This window comes from Phalacrocorax carbo, chromosome 17 (assembly GCF_963921805.1).
Source record: "Phalacrocorax carbo chromosome 17, bPhaCar2.1, whole genome shotgun sequence".
Lineage (NCBI taxonomy): Eukaryota > Metazoa > Chordata > Aves > Suliformes > Phalacrocoracidae > Phalacrocorax > Phalacrocorax carbo.
The window spans coordinates 2,613,338-2,638,336 of NC_087529.1; the positions used below are offsets into that span (position 1 = coordinate 2,613,338).

The window sequence follows — 24,999 nt, forward strand, 5'->3', positions numbered from 1 at the left end:
CACGCCGGGGGCGACCAGCTGGCAGAGGGACCCTGGGGGTCTGGTGGCCCACGGGTGGTTCGTCCGAGTGCTCAGCTCATGCACCATGTTGGATAAAGGGGAAGATGTGCAAAGGTGGGTTTGCGCTGTGGCGTGGAGAGGCTGGTGCCATGGGTAGGAGCAGCCAGGAAGTGTGTCTGGTCAGGGGAAGCCTGTGGAAAAACCACTGCGTGCATGCAGAGAGCGGCTGCACCTTGTGCTGCTGCTGCTGCTCCCCAAGGCATGAGCAGAGCGCGGTTTCCTGCTGCAAACAGGGTTGATGTGCTCGGCCGAACTGCCTTCGCCTTCCTGGGGGGCTGTAGCAGGGGGCTGTGGGTACGCAGGGTTTCGCTGTGGAGGATGGAGGGGGTCTCTCCATCGGGACCTGTAAGGGATGGAGCGGGGACAGGCCGTGGTACTGAGCCGGAGTCTGGGCAGGAGCAAATGGGGGGGTTGGTGGAGGATGGAGAGTGGCCAACGCATCCCACTGTCACCCTTGGGCAGGGCTGGTGCTGCTGTGCTAACGGCTTGGGGACAAGCGGAGCTTTTGCAGGGGTGGTGCTCAGAAGCATCTCATGGAGCAGATGAGGGGGTGCACTCAGGTCCCCGAAATACCTGGGAGTGGGGCAGGCAAGGGGTGAGAAATGGCAGCTGTGGGGCTGTACCCTGTGCTGCTGACTCAGCAGCTGGTGACACACAGCCCCTGGGGGTGGTGGGCTGTGGGTGTGGGTCCTTACCTCACTGGGGCTGGATACGGCCCCCTGGGAGGCAGATGCCAGGGGCAACAGTGGCTCCTCACCCTGGATGCCAGGTGCTGGTGGCTCCACATGCCCAAGGAATGCGGAACCACAGCCTTGGCATTGCTGCACTCCCCTAAAATGTATCGGCTGCATCCGAGCCTGGCGTGGACACCCCTGGGAGCGGGGATCAGGTGGTGGCAGCACCTTGGCAGGGTCCCCTCAGGTTTCCCAGACAGGGCAGTTGGGGATGCTACCCGCATCCTGGCACTTCACGCTCCAGTGGCTCTGCCTTCCCCTTGTGCCCGGTGGAGCGTTAGCCCTCCTGCCTGGTTCCCATCTGGCCCTGGCGCCTGGTCCAGGCCCTTCCCTGCACACAGGCAGGATGCGGCCAAGGGTGCTGGCAGGGATGCTGCCTGCACTGCTGGGACGGGGGCAGCGGTGCCGGCACGGGCTGAACGAGGGCAGCGCTTGAACGCTTGGCTGGTGCCCTGACATATTGGGGTTGATGACTCTGGCACTTCAGATTTCCTTTGGTTATATGCAGCTGGGGAGGGTAGTTTAACCCCTGCCTGCCTGTGCTCCACTCTGCTGACCCTGGTTGTACGGGGCAGGGCAGCTCCCGGCTCCTGGGGGTCCTGGTTCTTCCCACGGTCACCGGAGCTGGGGGTAGCGGGGCCAGGAGGAGCCTGTGTCCTTCAGCCAAAGCAGTTTGAGTGTTTGGCAAGGTTTTGCTGGGGAGGGGGCACAGCATCCCTGGGTTGTAGGGAGGGGATAAGACCATAGTGGAAAGGGTGATGGAGCTGGGCTTTCCCTTTCCCCCCGCTCTCCTTGAGGCGGCCTGGAGGGCAGCCACATGCCCCTGTGCTACCACCGTCCCCTCCTCCTCCTCCCTGGTCCCCAGACCCCTGCGGAGGGTCGGCGTGGCTGCATGCGGGGGGACGCTGAGCTCGGCTCCCCCCGGCAAGGCAGGGGCGGGAGGCGGGACGCGCTGCCATTGCCAGGCGGCACCTCCTTCCCTGGGCACCCCTGGCAGAAGAGCCACCGTGTGCCCGGGCAGGCGGCCGTGCCCGACTCTCCCATCCAGCCCCCGCCTGGGCCTGCGGCCCCCCGCCTCCCGCCCTCGCCCGCTGCCTTTGTTGTGAGATGAGAGCCGGCTGGCGGAGCTGAGAACCAGCGCAGCCCTCCCGAGCATGGAGCCGCTGAGCCATCGCGGCCTGCCGCGGCTCTCCTGGATCGACACCCTCTACAGCAGTACGTGCTCTGGGCTGGGGGGCGGCGAGGGGGACTGGGGCGGTGGGTCCCCCCTACCTGTTGTGTAACGCTGCGTCGCACTGGGGAGGGATGCTGTGCTGGCGATCCCATGCCGGGGGGGCTCCCGGGCTGAGCTGAGCCCAGGCAGGGGACAGGCGGTGCTGGCTGGGGGTTGTGCTCCCCTTCCTGAGCATCCCGCATGGCCCAGTGGCAGGGTGGTGCTGGCTGGAGTCAGGCCAGCATCCCCCAGGCTCTGGGGACCTGCTGCCCGCCCTGGGGGGCTGCATAAGCAGGATGGGTGGTGGTGGCCCTGCCGAGGTGGGGCTCAGTGGAGCCGGAGCAGCCTTACAGCTGGTGCTGCCCACAGGGGTCCTTGGGGACATGGGTGCTTTCTGTCCTGTGTCCCATCCCTGTCCTTCTGTGGCCATGGGAAGGCTCCTCTCCCCGAGCTGTGATTTTCGCAGCGAGCTCCGAGGCACTGTGCCGAGGATGCTGTGGCAACGCGGTGTCGGTACCCAGGGGCTGGCAGCCGGTGGGGCTGGGGGCATCCTGCATCAGCCGGGGGAGGGGGTATGTGAATCCTCCCCGTCCCACGGACAGGCAGCAGGGAGGAGCGAGCCCCGGTGCCGTGCTGGTCCTGGTCCCGCAGCAGCTGTCTCAGCAGTGGCCAAGGGAGCCAGGGACATAGCGAGGGGGGCTCGGTCATGGGGTCCTCGGTGTTTATTCTGGGGGAGTGTTGAGCTGTGTGGGCATCCCAGTGGTGGGTTTTGGGGTGCAGGGTTGAGCTCAGAGCCTGGTGTTGTTGGGGCAGCGAGGTTTGGCGAGGGTGGGATGCTCCAGAGAAGGGGACGTGGTGCCCCCTGCATGGACCTGGCATCTGCCGTGCCCTGGAGGGAGCGGGGGCTGCAGGAGGCATGTTGCAGACGGCTGAGGCCCCCCAAGTTTTCCAGCCTGAAGCCTCCAACACCCACAGCCGGAGGCTGCATCAAGCAGTGTCAGTCCCAGGGTCCGGCGCAGCTGTGCAGCTTGTGCAGGCGGCTGGGCTGGAGCCCAGGGGCCACATCCAGCCCCAGCCTCCGCGCGCTCCTTCCCAGCCCTGGCATCTCTGCAAAGCGATGGCTCTGCCATCCCAAATCCTCCTCCAGCCACCCTCGCTGTGGAGGGAAGCGGCGCGGGGGAGGCTGCTCGGTGTGGTGCCCACGTTTTGAGGGATGCGGGGCAGGGTCTGGTCTTCGTCATGCCGGGGAAGGCGGCGGCGCGGAGGAGATGCTGTTTGTGTTGAGCCACCCTTTGGAGGAGGCCCACGGAGGCAGGTCCGAGGCCAGCTCACGCATCTGTGTTGTCATGGTGAATTTTCACCCAGGCACAGGGAAACTGCAGTGTTTCCCCAAAACCTTACAGGCTCCGTGCAGATGTTGGGCTTCTCCCAGCAGTGTGATAAGATGGGTGAGCGCTGGGGTGTGCTCTTGGGGTGCCAGGGATCAGCATGCACCTGGCTGGAAAGCAAAGAAAATGCTACCCTGAGCTGCTGTGACTGTGCTGTCACTCGCCTGGGCTGGGAAGGAGCTGGCTGCTGTCCTTGGCTGCGCTCCCTCTTGGGGACCATCATGCTGGGATTAACCCAGGTCACACCTGGGAAGATGTGGCAGAGTGGAAACATTATTTTCCTGGGGAAAATAATCCCCCATGGGGACATATTCCTGGCCCCATCACCCTCCTGGGGCCACATGCCAGCCTGCAGGACCCAAACCCCTGTCCTGTGGGTGCCAGCCCTTGGTGCCTTAGGGGGCTGGATTCAGCTTGGGGTCGTAGGGCTAGGGTGTCCTTGCCCCCTATAGTGGCTCTGCGGGGCCAGGCTGCCTCCCTTCTCTCAGCCTCAATGCCTGGGGTGGAGTAGGAAGATTTCTACTGCTGCTAAAACTGGTAGCAAAAAATAGCGCTGGGTTTTGGCACGGGCACAGGAACAGGCTGCAGGGGCAATGCAGCTGTGGGGGAAGGAGGGAGGTGCTCGGTTTGGGCTGGCTGGGTGACAGGAGCACCCCACAGGCAGGGAGATGCAGGGGCCAGCCCCATTGTGTCCCCTCGCCCTTCCTGGATGCTTGGTGGTCTTCTGTTCCCTCCCTGCAGTGGGTGCTGGGGAAGTCCTTCTGCCTGGCCTCCCTGGGTGAGAGCCCTGTACATACTGCACGGCCACAGGTGGCACAGCTGGAGCCATAGGGACATGGCTCCATCCTCCTTCCTGTGAGCAGTGCAGGGTACCTCCGCCTGGGTGCCTGTTGGGCACTGCCTGTAGGTCTCATCCCCAGCTCAGGTCTGGGACTGGGATGTAGATCTACTCCAACTGGGTGCAATGGCTGTGTGAGCACTGGGTCATTCCCGTGTCCCTTCAGGCCATTCCCTCCCCCCTCCATCCCATTGATGCTGCCTTCTTCCCTGCAGCACTGCGGGTGTCACCTCCCAGGGTCCCCAGCTGCCTCATTAAAGCTGTGTTTCTTGTTACCTTGCTGCTGAGCCGCCGTGCCAGGTCTCCCACAGTGCCGGTGCCGCTCTGGGTGCCCCTGTTGCCTGGGCCACGGTTGAACTCAGCATTGCAGACCTTGGCCTTGGTGGAGGTGAGGCAGTGGAGCTTGATGGCCTCTGAGTTGGTGGGCCTGGTGGGGACCATCAGCTTTGTCCCTTCCCTGCTGCCTTGGCTCCCCCTTAGACCCTGCCTGATGCAGAAGGGTGCTTGGGTGAGAGGTTTGGGTTTCTCTGGGCCATCCCCAGCGAGGGGACAGTGCCCAGTTGGGTGGGCTCAGAGGAGCTGTGTGGGTTGGGTGTCCCAGGGAGGTGGCCATTGTGCAGGGACACCAACACTAATGCACCTCCTGCTGCTTCACTCCTGCCTGGTGCTGGAGGCATCCCAGCTGCAACCCGTCAAAGGCAAAAGGGACAAGGGACATCCCACCCCGAGGAGGCAGGATGAGTTAGAGCTCGGGATCCCCTTTCCCTGGAAGCTGAGGACCAGGGGGAGCTACGGACTCCTCCATCTCTGCCCATCCAGCTACTTTATACCTAGTCATTCAACCCATTCCCAGGTTGAATGGGGCTGCTGTGGCCCAGTGTGGGTGTCACCCCAGCCTCTGAGGGATGGTTATTAGCTGCTAATTGCTAATGAGGCAAGGTCTGAGAGGGGCTGTGGTGCCCTGGCAGAGCTGGGATGCATCTGGTCCATGTCAGGGCTCTCCTCCATCCCAACACCAGATGCAGGATGGAACCCCCATCCCTCCCTACCGGCACCAGCAGGGCTCCTAGCCTGAGCGGGCTTCATAGCAGTCTTTGATTTAAAGCTTTATCCACTTTAAATATGAAGCTGAATGCAATATTAATGTGCTGAGTGGCGTTGGCAGGAAGTGGGGGAGTCCTTGGCCAGAGGAGCTGGGCCATGGGGGCACGAAGTAGCAACGGTGTGGGGTTTGGTCTGGGACAGCTGCTCCAGCCCCACGCTCCCAGTTTTGGCCAGGGTCTCTGCCAGGGACTTGGCTGTGGTTCCCCCGCCACCCGCAGCTGGGAAGCCCATGGGGGCGGCTGCTGGGCAGGGAGGGGAGCAAGGAGCTGATGGTTGGGTGAGCCATGCCCACCACCTCTCCAGGCGCAGCCAAGGGGGTCTCAGCTGTGGGACCCAGGCAAGGGGTGCCGGCTGCACCCCGCGGCTACCCCTGCCGCAGCCGGGCTCCCTTCCCCCTCCCCTTTGTCAGCATCTCGGGGCTGCTGCGGCCGCCTCTTCCCTCCGCCACCGAGCCACTGCCGTTTCCATGGTAACAGGTTAGGATGTACCCCAGGTCCCCCGCTGCGCCCCGGGGCCCTGTCGCAGACTTTGGACACCCACTCCCACTCGGGGCTCCAGCTCCCCAAAATGGCTTCTTCCCCCAGGCTGTGGGTGACAGAGGGGTTGTACAACAACGTAGGGCATCCAAAAATGTGTGCTGGCCTGGTGTGGCAGTGGCCTCATCCTGTGCTGGGGTAAGCAGACCCCTTCTGCTCCCACAGCATGGCCCGAGCCACCCACCATGGAGCTGCTGCCATCCCCCTTCTCCCAGGGTGGGTGACAGCGTCCTCCATGCTGCGGACCCAGGCATCCTGGCACCCGTTCCCATGCTCCGAGGAGGATGGGCATGGGGAAGCGGGGAGGACGGCGGCCGTGGCTGCCAGCCCAGCTCCATCCCTCCCCGGGGATGGCATGGGGATGGTGGCTGCTGGGCGGGCAGGGCAGAGCTGTTTGCGTGTGGCCAGGGCTTCTGGCAGAGCAACTGTCCCTGTGCAGACAAGGCCTGCAGCCTCTCGGTGCCATTAATTATGCAAATGTAGGGAAGTGTGTTGAGCAGAGGCCTGAGGATGCTCTGTGATGCCCTGCCTGCTCTGTGGGGCAGGCAGAAAGCAGGCGGCTGGGCTGGGCTGGGCTGCAGGCGCGAGTGTGCGTGTCTGTGCGTGGCCCTGGGTATCAGACATGGGGTCAGTCGCCCGCAGGTAACTGCAGACTGGGGTGGTTGTGGCGTGCCATGCGGTGACCCACGGCCGTGCTGCTGCCTGGATGCTCACCACCACCTTCTCTTCTCCTGGCAGACTTCAACTATGGTGCAGACGAGTATGATGCTGAGGGCAATGAGGAGCCCAAGGCACTGCCAGAGGGCTCGGAAACCATGCCCTACATCGACGAGTCACCCACCATGTCCCCCCAGCTCAGCGCCCGTGGCCAGGAGAGCGGGGACGGCGTCTCACCCACCCCCACCGATGGCCTTGGCACAGGGGTAGGTGCTCGGGACGTGGAGCTCCGTGCTGGCTGGGGTTGAAGTCAGCGCTGGGGGTGCTTGGCTCGGTTGTTTCAGCAGTGTTGGCGGTGCTCTGGTGCTGCTGTGACCTGGGGGGCTGCCCCTGGCATCGCAAACCTTGCTGGCCGTGGCCCTCTGGGCTCTGGGGCACAGCGCCCTGCTGAGCGGCTGTTTGTGAGGGTGCCACATCTGTGGGACACGTTGTGTCCCTGCCCCGTCGTGCCATCCGGAGAGTGGGGGGTGCTGGAGGCCAGCCGGGCTTGCTGGGCGGCGGGGGGGTCCGGGGGGGTCCTCGGGGTGCGCAGCATCCCCCGCCCCCTGCGCCGGGCAGCCCGTGGGGACCGGGCGCAGCCGCTCCGCCGGGCCGCCGGCTCCATCTAGCGGCACTTGGCGACGAGCCGCCCGCTGGGGAGGGACACCTCGTGTGTCCCCCCCTTCTGGGGAGCTTAGCTTTAACCCCTCCTCTCCCTCTGCTCTTTCGAGACCATCCTCGGAAGCCCTCGGGGTTCATCCAGGATCTTTCCCAGGAGGGATGCTTGGAGAGCTGCGGGGCGGGAAATCAAAGGGGAAAAAGCCTTTTTCCAGAGTAAAAGCTTCCGTAAAGCCCGGGGGCGGTGGGGCCGCAGCTCCCGGGGCCACTGGGGACTCCCCGGCCCCCCCCGGCCCCCTCCGGGCTGTGCCCTGGGCCGGTGGGCTCTGGGCAGGGCACGGGGCTGCTGCGGGGAGCGACCGCCCGGCCCCGGGGGTCCCGCCGGCCCCTGCCGCTGCCCGGGCTGCCGGGGTCCCGCAGCGGGCCGGGGTTTGGGTGGGGGGAGGAGGCTGGGCTGGGAAACGTGAAGGTTTTTGTCGTGGAAAGAGTTAAGCCCTTAACCCGGATGCTGAGGCAGAGGAGGCGAGAGGTGTGGCTTCCTCCCCAGGGCTCGCTGCTGCGCAGCATCCTCCTCCCGGCACCCAGCGCGGCCCCACGGCGCTCCCTGGGTGGGGAGGAGGAGGGAAGGAGGAAGGGCGGGCTGCCGGCCCTCTGCCACCCTGCTGCGCGAAGTGCCCTGTCCCAGGGCTGGGTGCAAGCCCCTGGGTCGGGGCCCCTTGTCCTGCGAGCCCCAGCCCAGCCACCGCGGTGCCAGGGTCTGGCGGTGGGGATGGGCAACGGGGGTGCTGTGGGCGATGGGCTTCGTCCCCCGGGGCCGGCAGCGGTAGCAGAGGGTGGTCCTGGGGAAGCGGGGTTGGGGGGAGACTGTGGGAGATGCTGACGAAGCCCAGCAGCCCTTTGGGGGCTGGTGGAGCCCGCTGGGGCTGGGCGCAGCTGGTGACGCCAGCTCGGTTGGCACTAACAGGATTGGGAAGTGTTGGAGCTCAGCGCCAGCTCAGCCTCCATCTCCTTATCTGCAGCTGCTTGCGCCGCGGCTTAGCAGAGCACCGTCGAATACCAGCATGTTTTATCCCTCGTGATGGGCACGGGTTTGTGTGTGGGTCCCACTGTGGCCAGTGGCATGGGGTGCTGGGCTCACCTCCATCGCTCTTCTCCGGTGACGCAGGACTGGTGTTGCTGCCCTTTGGAGGTGTCACCTCCTGGCCTAGGGTCTAGAGGAGGTTTCTGGTGGAGCGTCTCTTCTCACAAGCTCCTGGGGCTGCTGTGACCGTGTCTGGGGCCACCTGGTCACTGGGTGCCAGCGTGGCCCGCCCCTCCTTCTCTTGCCTGGAAAATGCAAACGCCATGGTCCCGGTGTGGGGTGGTGGCCCAGCTCCTGCTTGGGTGCTGCTGGGTTTGGCACTGTGGGTGGCTTTCCCCCGGGCAGTGAGTGTTCCCTGCTCTGGGGACCCAGCCGTGGCAGGCAGGGTCCTACTACCCTGGTATAGAGCCCACTTAGAAGGCTGGGCAAAGCCTGAGCTGCGGCGTGGACACAGGCTCTGGAAAGTCCCCATGCCTGTGTCCCTGCCCACTTCTCTCAGCAGGAGTTTTTTCCAGGCTTGGACAGGCGTGGGGAGGAGAGCTGGCTCATGTGGGCAGAGCACATGCGGTCGCTGGTTCCCCTTTTGCCACCGAGGAGCAGGGGGAAACTGCTGAAACAGCTCTTGCGTTAGTGTCCCTTCCTCCAGCCCATTCTTGCCCCATTTGCCAGAGCCTGTGATGTCCCTCACAGGCGTCACACCACGGCTCGTGTCCCCGCTCCCTGGCTGCCCTGGGGTTGCAGTCGGGCTGGGGCAGTGGCAGGGTGCTGGTGCTGATCCCCATGGGGTGCAGGGCAGATGCGGTGGGAGGGCATGCGTCTCGGCTGCATTGCCCTGCGGAGCTGCTGGGTCCCCTCTGGGGCAGGGAGGGGCCCGGGACCCTTCTAGGGGTGTGGAGCCAGGTCCCTTTATGGGACCTGATCCTGCTGCTGTCCTCCAAGGTCACGTCTCACTGGTGGCAATCCCTGTGGTCCAGCTTTCTGCCTGCCCGCAGGACACAGGGGGACCGGGGTGCCATGGCAGGCAGGATGGGTGCTCTCCCCTTGCTGTCTGCTCTGCCCAGCGAGGGCTCAGGGTGCTGGCAGGGGCCAGGGGACCCTTCCCCATGGGTCTCGCTGTGCACGCCGAGCTCTGCTAGCATTGGGAGAACCGGCTTGGGGAAGGCGGCTGCTGCACACCCCAGCGTTGACCACACGCCGCCGGTGGAGCAGCCCCACCTCCAGCGCCAAGAGATGCATTTCCTGTAGCGAGCACGCAGGGCGGAGCGGCGAGGCTGGCTGGGGCGCTGGGCGGCGGGCAGCGGCCCTCCACCACCGGTGGCCCCCCCCTCCAACGGGGGTGAGCAGAGGCCAGGGGAGAGTCGGGCTGTCCCTCTTGTCCCACCGCTGGTGACCCCAGAGTTGCCACCGCTGCCGCTCGGAGGCGGTTGTGCAGCCACCCTAGGAGCGCCTGGTGCTGCGGCCGGGACGCCAAGGGCCGGAGCTGGGGCAGGCGGGAACACCGGGGATCCCATAATGGCTCCTTTCATCCCACGGCGGTGGCCGGCATCCAGGGCTGAGTCAGGCTGGGCCGGTTCAGCTGCGTGAGCCCCTCGCCTGGAGCCTCGCGGGGTTCCCTCCACCCCCCCGCTGCCCAGCCAGCCATGGAGGAGGAAGAGGAGGCCATAGGGTACCTGGATAAAGTGCTGGAGGATGAAGATGACTCTGAACCGGGAACCCCCACCAGCCCCGGGTCTCCGTTCTCAGCTGGCGAGAAGGTGGGCGGCAGGGGCAACCCCGCTCCCTTGCTGGGCAGCGGTGGGGGGACAAGGGGCATCTTGCTGGTGATGGTGATGCGCAGGTCTCGGGGCAGCTTCTGGGTCGGTGTGGCGGGTGCTGTTGCGGGGGTAGGGCTGGGAGGGGCAGCAGGAGCATCACCACAGACCCACTGCCCCCACAGAACTGCCTGCGGTGGGGGGCACAGGACAGGGCTGCACCAGACATCAGGTGCAAAGGGCTCAGTGGGTGCTTGCGCAGAGTGGGGCGAGCAGCCGGCCTTCCTCCCGTGGGGCAGTGGTGGGCATGTGTGCTGCTGGGGGGGCGGCTGTGTGGCTCAGCAGGGCTGGCACCGGATGCTCAGGAAGGGGCTGGACCACACTCTGCCACTGCCCCACCGCACAGCCACTGGCAAACCCCTAAACGGCCCCAAACCCTGGTGCTTTGGGGGGGACCCAGGGGGACCCCTGTGCTGACAGGCGCAGCCTGGCACCCTTCTCTCGCCCACCCTGCTGGGGGTGCTTGGGTGCCCCAAGGGGTCTGGCACGGGGATGGAGGAGGGCTCTGGCTCCGCTGTCCCTGGGGTCTCCTGCACGGGGTGAGCACCAGACCCTGCTTTAGGGCTGCTCCTCTGGGTCACAGGGGTCCAGCTGGCATTGTCCCACGGGGCACTGCGGGCTACGGGCATGGACAGGTCCCTTATCTCCCCAGCTCCTGTGCAGGGCCGAGGCTGGGGGAAACAGGAAGAGCCCATGACTAACCCATGGCAAAGAGCCTGAGAGTTCCCAGTGCACAAAACTGCCCCCCCCACATCCCCACACCCCCTTGCTGCACTGCTCACCATGGCCTGGCCTTAACGGTGCAGCCTGGCGGGGAGCCACGGGGTGGACACCCCAGTTGGTGCAGCAGCCCCTGGGGCTGGGTGGTCGATGCTGGAGCAGGATGGGGAGATGCTGCTCTGTGGCTGTGCCCACCCTGGGGCCGTGCACCCCTGGGTGTTTGCAGCTGCCAGGCACAATGGCCAGGGCTGGCAGGGGTGAAAGAGAACAAATATACCCACAAACTGTCCCAAATGGCTCATTGCCCAGAGCAACTAATGTCTCCATGGCTCTGCTTGGTCCTGGTCTGGGTGGCAACACCCAGCTCCTGAGTGTGAGTTTGAGAACAAACAGTGCTGTGGGGGAGGCCAGGGCACACCTGGCGTTTGGGGCAGCCCAGGGGCTGGAGCACCCACGCATGGGTGCTGGCAGAGCCTTGCTGGGCATCCAGGAGCCACCAGCCTGGCTGAGCATTGCCCATCTCCTTGCTGTGAGGGTTGAGCTGCTGGAGTATTGGTGCTGCAGCAGACATGGGCACGGGCTGAGCCACCGGCAGCTGGAGTGGCAGCAGGGCCCCGCACAGCCTGGGACCTGCCCCGGTGCCACTGGGCAGTGACCGCTGGGGAGGCACTTTCCTGGGAAAGCCTCAGCTGGGATGAAGGGTGGTGCTGGATCACATGGCAGCGCCATCCGCCGCCGGGCATGATTTCACTGGGCGCCTCTGGACTCTGCCCTGGGAGAGTCCTGCCATGCTGTGCACCATCCTGGAGCGCTGCCAGCAGCACCGGGCTCCTGGCCAGCCGGGAGCAGGGAGGGGAGCAAAGCCAGCGCAGCCCGTGGCTTCCCAACTGGCTCCAGCCTGGCTGTGCTGCCCAGCGGGCACGTGCCCGACCCTTGCCGTGGAGCTTCCCCAACGCTGGCAGGGACACGTGCCCATGCGGGGATCCTGGAGATGGGATGAAGGGTTTCCTCCTGTGCCAGTTGCTGGCTCAGCTGGGTTCCTTGCTGTGTTGCACAGGGTGAGCGAGATGCTGGCAAAGGCCTGGAGATGCGGAAGCTGGTGCTCTCTGGTTTCCTGGCCAGTGAGGAGATCTACATCAACCAGCTGGAGGCCCTCTTGTTGGTGAGCGCAGCCCCCAGGCCCGGCACCCCTTCCAGGGACATCCCCCAGCAGGCGTGGGAGGATGGGTGGAGGTGTGTGCGGTTGGATGGGTGGGTGGATGGATAGGGCAATTTCTTCCTGGACAGCCTCCCCAGGCAGGTCTGGCCTGGGAGCTACCTGGGCAAGAGCGAAGCTGCAGGAGCCATGCTAGAGTTAGCCTTGCTGTGGTCTGTGGCCACCCCCATCTCACCTCCCCCTGCTGCCACTGCGCCTGGCAGGGAAGTATTTATAGCCCCGCTTCCTCCTGCGGACTTGCTGGCCCTCGTGGCAGAGATGCTGTTGCACAACGCGGGGGTCACCACCATCACGGACAGGGAAGTCTGCAGGGATGCACGAGCCGGGAGCAGCCCTTCGGTCCAGCTGCTGGCTGAGATCCGACCTGGGCAGCCCTCACTGCTGGCTCAGACCCCCCTTGTCCCCAGCATCCCCAGGCACCTGCACCAACAGCATTAGCGTGGCCACGGAGGAGGTGGCTATTGCCGCCCGTGGTGCGGTGGCAGGGTTGGGCAGGACTGCCTGCAGGATGTGGGGCTGGGCTGCCGTGAGCCGTGGTGTGGGGCTGGAGGAGTATCGGGGTCGCTTTTCTTCCCAGCCCTCCTCTCAAATGCTCTCCCCTCTCCCTCGGCAGCCTATGAAGCCACTGAAGGCCACAGCCACTACGTCGCAGCCTGTCCTCACCCTCCAGCAGATTGAGACAATTTTCTACAAGATCCAGGACATCTACGAGATCCACAAGGAGTTCTACGACAGCCTGTGCCCAAAGGTGCAGCAGTGGGACAGCAATGTCACCATGGGTCACCTCTTCCAGAAGCTGGTACGTGCCTCCCCGGGGCTTGCTCCACTTGGAAGAGGAGGAGGGCTGGGGAGATGGAGCACCATGCTGTGGGGCTCGGCCCCGTGGTGTGGCTCAGCTCACGCCCTGCCATGTCCTTGCCGGTGGCTATGGGACTTGTCGCATCCCTCCCTGCAGCAGCTGCTGCTGCCTGCCCAAGCCCTTCTATCCCAGGATGGGAGTTAGTGCTGCCTCCGTGCCCCTTGCTGCAGCAGGGACGGCCGCAGCTCTGGGTCCTGGGTGCAACCGTGGCCGGGTTTTGGCTGGAGGTGCGTGGCATGGCTTTGTCGTGGTGCTGGCTGGAGCCCGGGCGTGCGGGTGACTCTCTGGGGAGAGGCAGAGGGTCGCTGCCTGTTTGCCCCTGGCTGCCTGTGAGTGCTGCAGCGGTGGTTCCCTGGGGTCGTGCACTGGGTCCTGCTGCTGCTGCTTCGGACTTGTGATGGGGGCACGGGCTGTGTCCGCAGGTACCATGGCTGTGGCCATGCCAGGGAGGGGAGGAGGAGAGGGCAGGTTGAAGGGTGCTGGGAAGCAGCTGTAGCTTCAGCCTCTGCCATCCAAGCACCTGTTGGCTTTCTGCTGGATTTCAGAGGGGTTTTGGGCACAGGGTGTGACCAGAGCCCCACCATCCTGCCCCAGGCAAGGGCTTTACCTGTGGGGGTAAGTGTGCAGTTCCCCCATGAGGCTGTGGTCTGGCAGAGTGTCCTGCCGGAGGGGACAGCTCTGGGCACTGTCCCCTTGGTGGCTGCCTGGCCTCTTGTGCTGTGTGTGGGGGGCTTCAGCATCCTGCCGGGTGCCTGGCTAACCCCCACTCCCTGCAGGCCAGCCAGCTGGGGGTCTACAAGGCCTTTGTGGATAACTACAAAATCGCGCTGGAAACGGCGGAGAAGTGCAGCCAGAGCAACAACCAGTTCCAGAAGATCTCGGAGGTAGGCTGGACCAGGGCTGTGCAGGGGGAACGGGGCTGCCTCGGCTGGGCTGTCCCAGTGCGGGACAGAGAACATCATGCCCGTGGCTGAGTTGTCTGTGTGTCCCCTACAGAGATGCTCTCCCTGCCCTGGGGACTCTTGGGGACTGTCCCCTGGGGTAGGGCCGTCGGTGGCTATGCCAGAAGGTCGTGGTTTCTGGGTGTTGTGGGGGTTTGTTCCCGCCTCACGCAAGCTCAGGTTGGGCTCAGCCCTCACTGCCGTCATTTCTGGGATGCCGGGGCAGCCTGCACCCGCTCACCCCATCCAGTGAGTGTGGGTGCTGGGCGCCTGTGGCTCATCTCCTGCTGGCTGCATCTCTGTGCCTGGCTCCCCTATGGGAACAGAGACCTCCCTGGCCGCAGCCTGGGTCCCCACTCCCTCCAGCCCCTCCACAACAGGGCTGTTCAGCTCGGTGGGACCAGCCGTCTCCCCACACCAGCTGTGGGTACCCTGCTTCAGGAAGACTCATGGGGCACGTGGGGGCTGCCCTGTGGGTCCACCATGTTGCAGCTAGTGGGTGCAGCCTAAGCTGCTCCTGGCCAGGCACCATCCCGTACAGTCCGCACCTCCACCCCAGCACCCACGTGTGGCCTCCAGCGTGAACAAGCTGGGGCTGGGGGGAGATATCAGGGTGCAGGAAGGGTGGGGGGCACCCCGTGACCTTGAGCAATGACCTTCCCCCCCCTCCAGACCCCCATGGGCTGCTCTGATGGGCCTTTCCCTCCCTAGGAGCTGAAGGTGAAGGGCCCCAAGGACTCGAAGGAGAGCCACACGTCCGTCACCATGGAGGGTACGGCAGGCGCGGGTGTGGGGAGGGGGATGCAGCCTTTTGTGTGTGTGGGGGACCGGCGCGGATGAATTACTGAGCAGCTCCCGTGAGTGGAGCCCTTTGTGTTCCTGTGTGCGGAGCTGGTGAGGATAGAGGGGAACGCAGCTCTTTAGGATGCTGGGGGCGTGCAGCAGCCCCCCACCCCCTGCCCACCCCCTCCTCCCCGCCCGCTGGCTGCGCCGAGAGCCATGCTGAGGGGCCGATGCCGTGCCGCAGCCGGGCTGAGCTGCTGCGGGGCGGCAGAGATGGCTGCGCGGAGACAGGGCTGCCATGGAAATCCTCGTCGTCGTCCGGCTCTGCTGTAACTGCACCTATGGTGAGGTGGGGGGGCGCAGCTCCGAATTCGCGTGCTGGTGGGGAGCGATGCTGTGGGGACACTGGTCCGAGGCTGGCTGTCCTTGCTGGGGGGGTGGCGGCTGCGTCGTGCTCTGCAGCCTGAAGTTGGGAGCGTCTTTGTTCCAGGCTCTATTGAATCATCTTGGCTCCGGCACATGCGGCCACGCGCTCGCCTTGCCTGCTGGGCAGGGGCTGCTGCTGGTGGTGGGACGGCGAGGGCCTGGGGCGGGTAGGGGGACCCCCCTCTGCCTGGGCTGTACTGTGAAGAGGGTGATGGAGAGGGGTCCCAGTTTGCTTGCTGGCAGCTGTGAGCATCGTGGAGCTGGAACGCCCATCTCTCCGCAGCTGGGGAGGAGAGACACCGGGCATCCCTCCCTGCTGGTGCCTGGCCCCATGCTGCCTGTGTGTGGGTCCTGGGCTGGCATGATCGTGCCAGCGAGGAGCCCGGTGCTCCTCCCTTGAGCCGGGACTGCCCTTCCCGGGACTCCCCGGTGCTTTGCATGTGCTTGTAGCAATGAGAGTCCATCCTCCTCGTGGGTCCGGGATGGGGAAAGGAGGGGACACCCTGCCTGCCCCCCCCATCCCAGAGCAGGGCTTTTGCTGGCTGCGACAGGGTGTGGGGCTCCAGTTTTACCTGCTGGCACAGAGTCATCGGGGATGCAGCCTCTGGTTCAGGGTCCAGCCCCATGTCCTTGCCTCCTGAGCAGAGACCCCCCTGCTCACCGGGACAGGGGGTCCCTCTCTCAGGACTGGGTGCCACGAGGCAGCACCCTCCAGGAAAACGGGATGGGAGCCCCCTGCAGCTCATGGCACAGCGTGGGCGGGTGGCACCTTTCCCTCCTCTTCCCTGGCCCAAAGCCCAGCCCCGCTTGGCCCCTGCAGTTTGGGGAAGTGGTCTGAAGCAAAGGGAAAACCCAGAGGCATCGGCCTGGGTGTGGGCAGCCCAGGGAGATATGTGAGGGGATGGGTGCGGGGAGCAGCACCGTAGATGTGCTCTGTACCTTCACCCACCCAAAAAGCCAGGGAGGAGGAGGAGGGTCCAGCTGCTTGGAGTGAAAAGTGCCTCTGAAGAGCCCCTCGGGCTGGTTTCCCGGTGGGTGGGTGTGCAGCAGAAAAAAAGGGGGTGTCTGTGCCCCGTGGGGGGGGCAGCTGAGTCCCCCTGCGCCGGATGGAGCTGCGTGTGCAGGGATGGGGGCTGCAGCGAGTGGACATGGGGCAGCAGTGTTGGGACGATGCCTCAGCCCCTGGGGTCTCTGTAGGTGTGGGTTCCCCTTGCTGCCAGGGCAGGGGGATACGGAGTATCTCATGGGGTGGCAGAGCCTTGTGAGGGCAGGTGGGGATGGGACCCACCGCTGAGCCAAAAGAGAAACTGAAAAAGCTGCCGGCTGCTGGGGGTGACGAGTGGCTCTTCCGCTCCACAGCCACCGCACGGCAAGCTGGCGGTGCCAGTGCCCACGCCGCGCCTGGGAGGTCCTTCACCCTGGAGGGGGATGTGCTGGCACAGTGTGGCGGGGACGTCCCGCAGCTGGCAGCAGTCGGGGCAGAGCGGTGTTTGCGACGGCCCCTCCAGCTTTGCCACTCGTGACCTGTGGCAGCAGAGAGGTGGAGGACGTGGTGTCTGGGTCGGTGTCCCCATCATGCCCCGTCCCAGGACAGGGTCAGACATTACCAGCACTGGGCTGTGGCTGGAGGCAAGCACCATGCGGCAGTTGTACGGCCTTGTCACCCCACTGGGGACCTCACAGGTGCCCGCGCTGCTGGTGAAACCCCGTGGGTGCAGCCCCAAAATCAAGGTGCCTGTTGGGCAGCTGCCAGCAGCGGGCTCTGCCCTTGCTCCGCACACCAGCCCAGCCGCGGTGTCTCCTGCCCCTGGCACAGCAGGGCACGGGGCCGTGGCGTTGAGCCTTGGCTCACTGCCGCTCTGGGTGGCGATGCTCACCCAGGGCTCTGTGCAGACCTAGGGGGTCCCTGGGCATCTGGTTTCCCCTCCTTGCCCCTGTGGGATGTGGTGCTGGCTCTCGCGGGTGGGAGAGGGGCTGGGGCGCTGGCGGGGGGCAGCTGCTGACACCTCCTCTCTCCCTGCAGCGCTGCTGTACAAACCCATCGACCGGGTGACGCGGAGCACCCTCGTCCTTCATGTGAGTGTGATGCCAGTCTTGGGGCACGGGGTGGCAGGGGGCTCTGCCCCCGTTGCTTCTAGGGACCTGCAGCTGCGGGGAGTGCTGCTGGGGGTCTCCAGGGTGGGTGCTGCTGGCAGGGTAGTGCCCTCGGGCCACTCACCCACATGTGTCCCCTTCCAGGATCTCCTCAAGCACACCCCAGCCGACCACCCTGACTACCCGCTGCTCCAGGACGCCCTCCGCATCTCACAGAACTTCCTCTCCAGCATCAATGAGGACATCGATCCCCGGAGGACAGCGGTCACCACCCCCAAGGGGGAGGTGAGGCAGCGGGGAGGGCAGTGCCTGGGCACAGGGTAAGGGCTGAGCCCTCTGCAAGCCCCTGGCTGGTGTCTCCATCCTGAGGAGCTCCATGGTGCTTGGCTAGGAGATGCAGGGTTTCCTCTAGACACAGTCCTGGGTGCAAGGTTAGGGCTCTATCTGGTTCTTGCTGCTTGCTGGCACCCTACTGGGAGTATGGGACCCAAAAAAGCACCAAAAGGACACGGACCTTCCCATGCCCCTGATGATTTAGCCATGGAGAGGGACAGGAGCATCTGTCCCCTGTGGTTTGTTGGCCTTTGCTCCCTGCCTGCTCTCACGCCAGCCCTGCTGCCCCGCAGACCCGGCAGCTTGTCAAGGATGGCTTCTTGGTGGAGCTGTCAGAAGGCTCGCGGAAGCTGCGGCACGTCTTCCTCTTCACCGACGTGCTGCTCTGTGCCAAGCTGAAGAAGACAGCGGTGGGGTAAGGAGGGTGCTGGGCATGGGGGGGGGATGCATCACAACCCCGCTGTCCTCCGGCGGGCAGAGGGACGTGCCAGGAGGGGGGTCAGGCGTCACTCAGCGCCCGCTCCCCGGCCGCAGGAAGCACCAGCAGTACGACTGCAAGTGGTACGTGCCCCTGGCCGACCTGGTGTTCCCCTCGCCGGAGGAGTCAGAGCACTGCCCGCAGGTCCACGTCATCCCCGACCACGAGCTGGAGGACATGAAGATGAAGATCTCGGCCATCAAGAGCGAGGTGCAGAAGGAGGTGAGAGGAGGATGTGTGTGGTCACGGAGGGCATGAGACCTGCTGCCGGGGGGGGTGCCTTCCTCTGGGGTCAGGGGTGGGACGTGATGGGGCCAGGGGCACCTGCGAAAGCTCCTCTCCACTCCCTGCCTGCAGAAAGCCAATAAGGGGCAGAGCCGGGCCATCGAGCGCCTCAAGAAGAAGATGTTTGAGAACGAATTCTGGCTGCTTCTCAACTCGCCTGCCATTCCCTTCCGCATCCACAACCGCAATGGGAAGGTGAGGAGGGTGGGCTGGGGGCTGGGGTCAGCCCTGCCTGCACACAGCCTGCTGCATCGCCCCCTCTCTTGCAGAGCTACCTCTTCCTGCTGTCATCTGACTACGAGAGGTCCGAGTGGAGGGAGGCCATTCAGAAACTACAGAAAAAGGGTAAGTTTGGGGCTGCCAAGGCCCTCTTGGGGCTCCTAGCCCCGCTAGGGACCATGAGGAGGTCCCGTGGGATCACAGCCTGCTTGGTCCCTGGGACAGCACAGTCTGCATCTCTCTGAAGCTCCTCTCCTGTCCTCTCTTAGACCTCCAGGCCTTTGTCCTGAGCTCGGTGGAGCTGCAGGTGCTCACGGGATCCTGCTTCAAGCTACGCACTGTCCACAACATCCCGGTCACCAGCAATAAGGACGGTGAGTGTCCACTGGACTGGGGGGTGTCCCTCTTTGCCTCCATGTGATGCCAGGAAGGAGCTGTGGGGTCCCTCAGCCGGAGCAGGGTCCCTGCTCGGGGACCCTAGCTGTGCAGGGGGACAGCTACCCACCAGGTGGCACTGCCGGAGCGGAGTCGGGCTCCCAGGCAGTGCAATCCCAGCTGCAACATGGGGCTGCTTTTGGGGTGTCCCCAGCACCCCCATGGGCTGGGCAGGACCGAGGTGAACCCAGGGCAAGGAACTACTGGGAATCTCCCCCAGGGCTGTCCAGCAGCAGGAGAGCTCAGGGTGTCTGGCAGGGATGATCAGCAGCAGGGGATATGTGTCCTCTTCCAGACCTTGGGGATGGCCCTTCAAGGGGCTGGGGACAGTGGGGTGTCACCGCAGGCACCTGGTGCTTGCTGTGGCAAAGGCTGCCCTGGGGATGGCCGGCCCTGCACGCTGGCCCCGGGGCACGGGAGGTGGCAGCTAAGCCCTGACACAGCCTCTGCTCTGCTCTCCCTACCGCAGATGATGAGTCCCCCGGGCTCTACGGGTTCCTGCACGTCATCGTCCACTCCGCCAAGGGCTTCAAGCAATCTGCCAGTAAGTGTGGGTGCCCACCCTTGCTCGGAGGGGCCAGTGCCAGCGGGGGAGCTGGGGTCTAGCATGTGGCCCTGCTCTGCCTGCAGCAGACCCCCGGTGGGGAATGTTCCTCGGGTGCTGAGCAGTGTCTGCTCCCCCAGACCTTTACTGCACACTGGAAGTGGACTCCTTCGGCTACTTTGTCAGCAAAGCCAAGACCAGGGTTTTTCGGGACACCACTGAGCCGCAGTGGAATGAGGTGAGAGGAGGGTTGGGTGCAGGGAGGGGCTTGTGTCCCCCCTTTCCCTTCCAGCCCCAGTTCTGAAGCTTCTCTGGGGTGCTGGAGCTGAGCCACCCTCCCTCCACACCCCAGGAGTTTGAGATCGAGCTGGAGGGCTCCCAGTCCCTGCGCATCCTCTGCTACGAGAAGTGCTACGACAAGACCAAGCTCAACAAGGACAACAACGAAATCGTGGACAAGATCATGGGCAAGGGGCAGATCCAGGTATGTGCTGGGGCTTTTGGGCATCTTCTCACCCAGTGTTGGACCTGTTGAGGCCAGGCGCCTGGGCTGGGAGGGTCTCCTAGGTGATGCTTGGGATGGGAGACGCCTGGCAGCATGGGCAGGCAGCTCTGCTTTTGGGAGAAGAGCACAGGGATTGTTGTTTGGGGTTGAAGACAGCGAAGTGGGTGGGCATCAGGTGTGTAGGTGATGGTCCCAGGGCATGGTGGCTGCAGGAGGAGGTGGGACAAAGTGAGAGGAGGTGGCAAAGCCAGCAGCCGCCCCCCAGATGTGCAACCAGCCCCAGCTGTGGCCCTGGGGGGCTGTGGAGAGGGGGTCGGCACCTGCATCAGGGAGGGCCCTGAGCATGCAGACCCCATCCCTCCCTGCCAGCCCTCTGTCCCCCTCTGCCACTGTTTGCTTCCCCTGCGCCACCATCAGCTGCTGTTATGGCAACGAGGGTTTCCAGGACAACGCTGAGCTGCCTCTGATTGGTGGTTGCCAGGCAGGGAGGATGGAGACCTGGGTTGCCCTGAGATGCTCCCAGGTGAGCAGGACCTGGAAGATGGAGTGGGGGGACAGGCAGGCCCCAGACCCTGCATCCCCCCAGCACCTGCCTTGGCCAGGCTGCCGGCAGGCCCAGGGCAGTGGGGATGGTTCAGGATGGGGGTGTGCCTGTGTTTTCCTGGTGGGGACCCCTGGTCTGGCTGCCTTCCCCCCTGTGCTGGGGACAGCGTCACGCCCAGGCCACAGCTCTTGACCCAAGGCCACTTCAAAGGGCCCGGCAGGGCTGTCTGCTCCGTGGGAAAGTGGCTGAGAGCAGGTCCCTGGGGAGTGGGGAGCAGCACGGAAATGCTGCTGGGAAGGGGACGCTGCGGGGGGACGGCACCACACTGGGTACAGGGTGGGAGATGGGGGCTCGGCTTCACCAGCTGCTTGTTCGTGCCTGAAATCACCCATCTGTTGCCCCTTCCCTGGGGGGTGGTGGCGTGGGGGTTGGCACTGAGCCAAGCGGGTGGGCTGGGGTGGGGAAGGGGCTCGGTGCCCCGCAGGGATCAGCCCAGCTGCGCGCTCTCGGAAATAGCCTGGGTCAACAAACATGAGTCACGCTGGGAGACACGGGGTTGGGACGGGGACAGCACAGTTCGTCCCTGCCATGTGAAAGCTGTGGGGGAAGAAAGGGAGGGAGGGAGGGAGAGAGAGGAGGCCCCGGGGCTGCTTATCCCAAGGAGGATGTGGCTGGATGAAGCGGTGTCAGGGTTGGGGCTGTCTCGCTGTCACCCAGAGCCACAGCTGGGCCCCTGCCCTGGGAGCAGGGTGGGTGGCAGGGCAGGGACGGGGAAGTACAGCTATGGGCAGTGCTGCCTGCGGGGCTGTGGGTTGTGTCCAAGCCCCAGCGCTGCCCCTTGCTCTCTGCCCTGAGCTGTCCAGGCAGCGATGCTGCCCCGGCTGCTCCTTACCCTGGTCAGTCCCTGGGCTTGTTTTGAGCTGCTGCTGGTTCCAGTTAGCTGGAGGAGTGGGAGACACAGGGAGCGCTGGGGTCAGCCGCTCAGCAAATCAGGGGAGGGCGTTGCTTCCAGGATGGCTGAACCTCCCTCTGCGTGGCTGGTGCTGTGCCCACGGCCCAGCTCTAATCTGCTGGCCCAGGCACGTGGGTCAGCCTCGAAAGCAGCTTAGTGACATCATGGGCTGGTGGGAGCGGGTCAGTGTGGGAGGGGGGACACTGCAGCCCCTCTGCGGGGAGCAGTGGGGGGTGTCCTGAGGCTGCCACGGTGTCGCAGGCAGGAGTCATGTCCTGCCAGCCCAGAGGATGTGGCTGGGTCCGCGGAGGGGCCAAGGTTGGCACCAGCCTCCTCTTGAGCATCCTGGCAATGAGCCCCGAAGGGTCCGTGGCGTGGCGAGCCCCTACCCCACACCCCACTCCTATGGCTGGTGGAGGGTGGGCACCCTGTGCGACATGTTGGGCTGGGCCACAACACCCCGGCTGCTCTGCGGGAAGGTGTGTCTGGGCGTGGAGACTGGGGACGGCTCTGCTGCGGTCGGCATTAACACTGCTCTGTTGTTGTTAACCCTGTTTTGCATGCGGTTTCAAAGGCTGGGATGTGCTGTGGTCAGGGTAGAGGTGCTGTGGGGGGGGCTCGTGTCCCCATGGGGCACTTGTGTCCCCAGTGCTGCAGGGCTCAGCTCTGCTCTGAGCTGCCCCAGTTGCTCCCAGCAGCCGTGCTGCTTCGCGCGGGGCAGTGTCCGGTGGGTGCCTGGGGTTGCCCGGTGCTGTGGTGGTCTGGCAGACAGACACTTGGGGTAGGCAGAGCAGGCTGCAAGTACTTGTGCAAGAGGCTGGATCTGGGCCCCGTGCCTTGGGGTGAGCAGGGAGACAGGCAGTGGGTGCATAAAAGGGGTATCGGGGCGATGCAGGGGTGACAGGGCAGGATGGAGGCAGGGCTTACCCAGCCCCCATTTGATGCACAGGGGAGATGTGGCTGTTGAAGTGGAGCCTGTGTTGTCATGGGCACGGTAGGCGCCCGCAGGGAATAGCTGCCTGTCCGTCTGTCCCCTCCACACTGGGCTGGCGGAGGCTCCGGAGGGGGAGATTTGTGGTGTCGGGGCTCCCTGAACCTGCAGGGACCCACAGGGTGACCCCTGCGGACTCAGGGGGCTGCTGAGGGCTGGACCTGGGGGCAGTGCAAGCCCCCCCTGCCATCCTGCACCTCACCATGTCCCTGCCTGTCAGAAGAAGTGGGGAGCAGGCAGGCAGGGACCCTTCTAGGGCTGGAGCGCGGGGCAGAGCCCTGCCTGCACCCCATCCCCCTGCCCCGCAGCCCTGCCCCACCGCATCACCCCCTGGCAGTGGGGCAGGCTGGGGAGGGGGGGGACACGGGGGGGAGTCCCCACCTGTCCCTAGGCCTGAGAGGGGACCCCAAAAGCCCCATCCGCGTGCCCGTCGGGATCGAGAGGGAGGGCCGGGAGGTCCAGCCCGGCTCCTCGGCGCAGCCGGGGATGCTGCGGCCGGCGATGGCGCAGGGAGGCGGGGGGGTGGGGGGGGGCAGGGCAGCCCCTCCAGCCGGTTCCCGAGCGGCGGCGGGCGGCAGGGCGAGAGTTAAACGCGTGGGGTGGGGGGAGGAACGGGGAGGGGGGGGGGTTGCCTTTGAGTCACTTCCTCGCAGGGGGAGGGAGGCTTTTGGGGCTGCCGAGCCGCCTCTCGCCAGCCGGGCTCTCACACCCTGAAGATGAGCCCTGCCCGCTCGCCGCCCCCCGCCGCCGCGGACCTCCCGCCCGGAGCAGGAGGGATGCGGGTGCTGTCCTAACCCAGCCCCGGCCACCCTCCCCCGGGCTTTCCCGGCCACCCTCGCCTCGCCTCCCGGAGCCGAAGCGATCGCCGCGATGACAGAGGTGCTGGTGCAAGCGGAGCCCGTGGGCGAGCAGCCGGAGCGCGGCGTGGAGGAGCCCGAGGGCAAGCGGCCCCCCAACACGGGGGCCCGTCTCTGGGGCAGGGTGCGCAGCAAGCTGCTCCGGCAGAAGGTGCCTCTCGGGGTGCGCGGGGACGGTGGCCAGACCAAAATGGGCTCTGGGATGGCTTACGCCGTGTCGCCGGGCTCTGCTGTGTGGGGCAGTTGTGGCTTTTTGGCTGGTGGTTTTGTGGGGTGCAGGGGGCACTGATATTGGGGGGGGCTGTATTGCTTGTGGAGGGAGGGCTCTGGGGGCCGTGTATGGAGCGGGGAGGCTGTTAGGGTGCTTTGGGAGCTCTTAGAAGCACTTAGCAGCCCGTGGGGTGCTCGTTTCCCTCCTTCCCTCTCCTGTGCACTGGGGGGCTGAGGCGGGCTGAGCCCTTTGTTCTGGGGGGTCCTACAGATGCGGGGGGGCTCCCCTGCCCAACCCTGGGGCTTGCCCAGGAGGCAGCGATGCTTGCGGGCTGGCTGGGGCTCTGGCACTACAGCACCCGGTGCTTGTGTAGCCCCTCTCACCAGGGTGCTGCTTGGTTTGCAATGCTCCCCCCCCCGGGTCTATCCAGGCTCCCCTGAGCTTGCAGTCGTGTCGCAGCCCCATCAGCCAGTGCTGCCCATCTTTGTGGGAGGATGGAGGGCAGGGGTGGGCAACAGAGGTGACAAGGGAGGGGGACAGCACCCTCGCAGACTGTCCCAGAGCCCCCACAATCTCATGGGGGACCCCGGGGGGGTTTCCCTCTACGGGATGCCCCTGCACAGGGAGCTGCTGGCTCAGGGCTTGGCTGCGGCCGCGGGCAGGAGCTGCCTGGGCACGTGGGGGTTCGGTTTGGCAGCAGCGGGGCCGAGGTTTGCTCGGCGGTGGGGCTGCCTGTGACGCAGCGGCATTAACCTCGATTCTGTGCCGCCGCCGCTCCTGCAGAAGGGATTAAGGGGCAGCGAGGGCTGTACAGGGAGGCTGCCCAGCGGCTGCCGCTGGCTGTTGCTGGGTCAAAACATGAGTGGATTTTGTTTCCTAGACCCATGCGCCCTCACCGTGGCCACCAGCTTCCCTGCCTGCTGCCAACTGGGAGCACTGGGGCTGCAGGGACAGGATGTGGCCCCAGTGGGTCTGTGCACAGTCCTGGCATGCTGTGGGTGCTTGCAGCTTATCGGGTCACTCTCAGACAGGGCTGTGAATTGCTGCTTTTTTCGGGGCTGTGCTTTGCCACCAGCAGTGTTCACTGGTGTGGGGGGGCTGCTCTGCCCCCACGGCACGGAGCGACCCAGGGACCGCCTGTTGCCTGGGGAGGGAGCTGCCAGCATGGGGGTCTGGTGGGGGCATCTCCTGACTGGCAGAGCCAGGGCAGCCTCAGGAAGCCGGGCTAGGTTGGCCGTGGTTGCCATGCTGATGGCACCCAGTTGTAGCAGCTCCCCTGGGATCCCGCTCCCCAGGACCATGGCAGAGATGGCCTCACCGGCTGAGTCACCCATTTGCTCCCAATGGCTTCACCCTAGGCTGATGGTTGGGTGACCTCATGGGTGTGAGGCATGAGGAAGGTATGTGCCCAGCCTGGCAACCCCTATTGCAGCATCCTGGTGATCGGGGCTCTGGAATGCTGTCACAAGGGTTTGGAGCCATCTCAGCTCCTCACCTGGGAGCCCCAGCGACCTGGCACTGCCTGGG

General features: G+C 65.3%; 1 protein-coding gene across 4 annotated transcripts in view; it reads left to right on the forward strand.

Annotated features, from left to right (window-relative positions):
* ABR (ABR activator of RhoGEF and GTPase) overlaps positions 1-24,999 on the forward strand; it is a 41,639-nt gene that overhangs the window by 7,664 nt on the left and 8,976 nt on the right. The window contains exons 1-16 of one of the 4 annotated variants that reach the window (XM_064468296.1): positions 1,904-2,009; positions 6,612-6,796; positions 11,857-11,961; positions 12,629-12,814; positions 13,651-13,758; positions 14,527-14,587; positions 17,048-17,100; positions 17,263-17,403; positions 17,745-17,866; positions 17,986-18,151; positions 18,287-18,409; positions 18,484-18,559; positions 18,703-18,807; positions 19,338-19,412; positions 19,553-19,650; positions 19,765-19,896. In XM_064468296.1, coding sequence (XP_064324366.1) covers positions 1,949-2,009; positions 6,612-6,796; positions 11,857-11,961; positions 12,629-12,814; positions 13,651-13,758; positions 14,527-14,587; positions 17,048-17,100; positions 17,263-17,403; positions 17,745-17,866; positions 17,986-18,151; positions 18,287-18,409; positions 18,484-18,559; positions 18,703-18,807; positions 19,338-19,412; positions 19,553-19,650; positions 19,765-19,896 — 1,797 coding nt within the window. In that variant the 5' untranslated portion in view covers positions 1,904-1,948. Of the gene's footprint in view, positions 1-1,903; positions 2,010-6,611; positions 6,797-9,404; positions 10,023-11,856; positions 11,962-12,628; positions 12,815-13,650; positions 13,759-14,526; positions 14,588-17,047; positions 17,101-17,262; positions 17,404-17,744; positions 17,867-17,985; positions 18,152-18,286; positions 18,410-18,483; positions 18,560-18,702; positions 18,808-19,337; positions 19,413-19,552; positions 19,651-19,764; positions 19,897-23,099; positions 23,413-24,999 lie in introns of those variants that run through there. The other 3 variants (XM_064468295.1, XM_064468297.1, XM_064468298.1) reach the window with 3 other exon arrangements.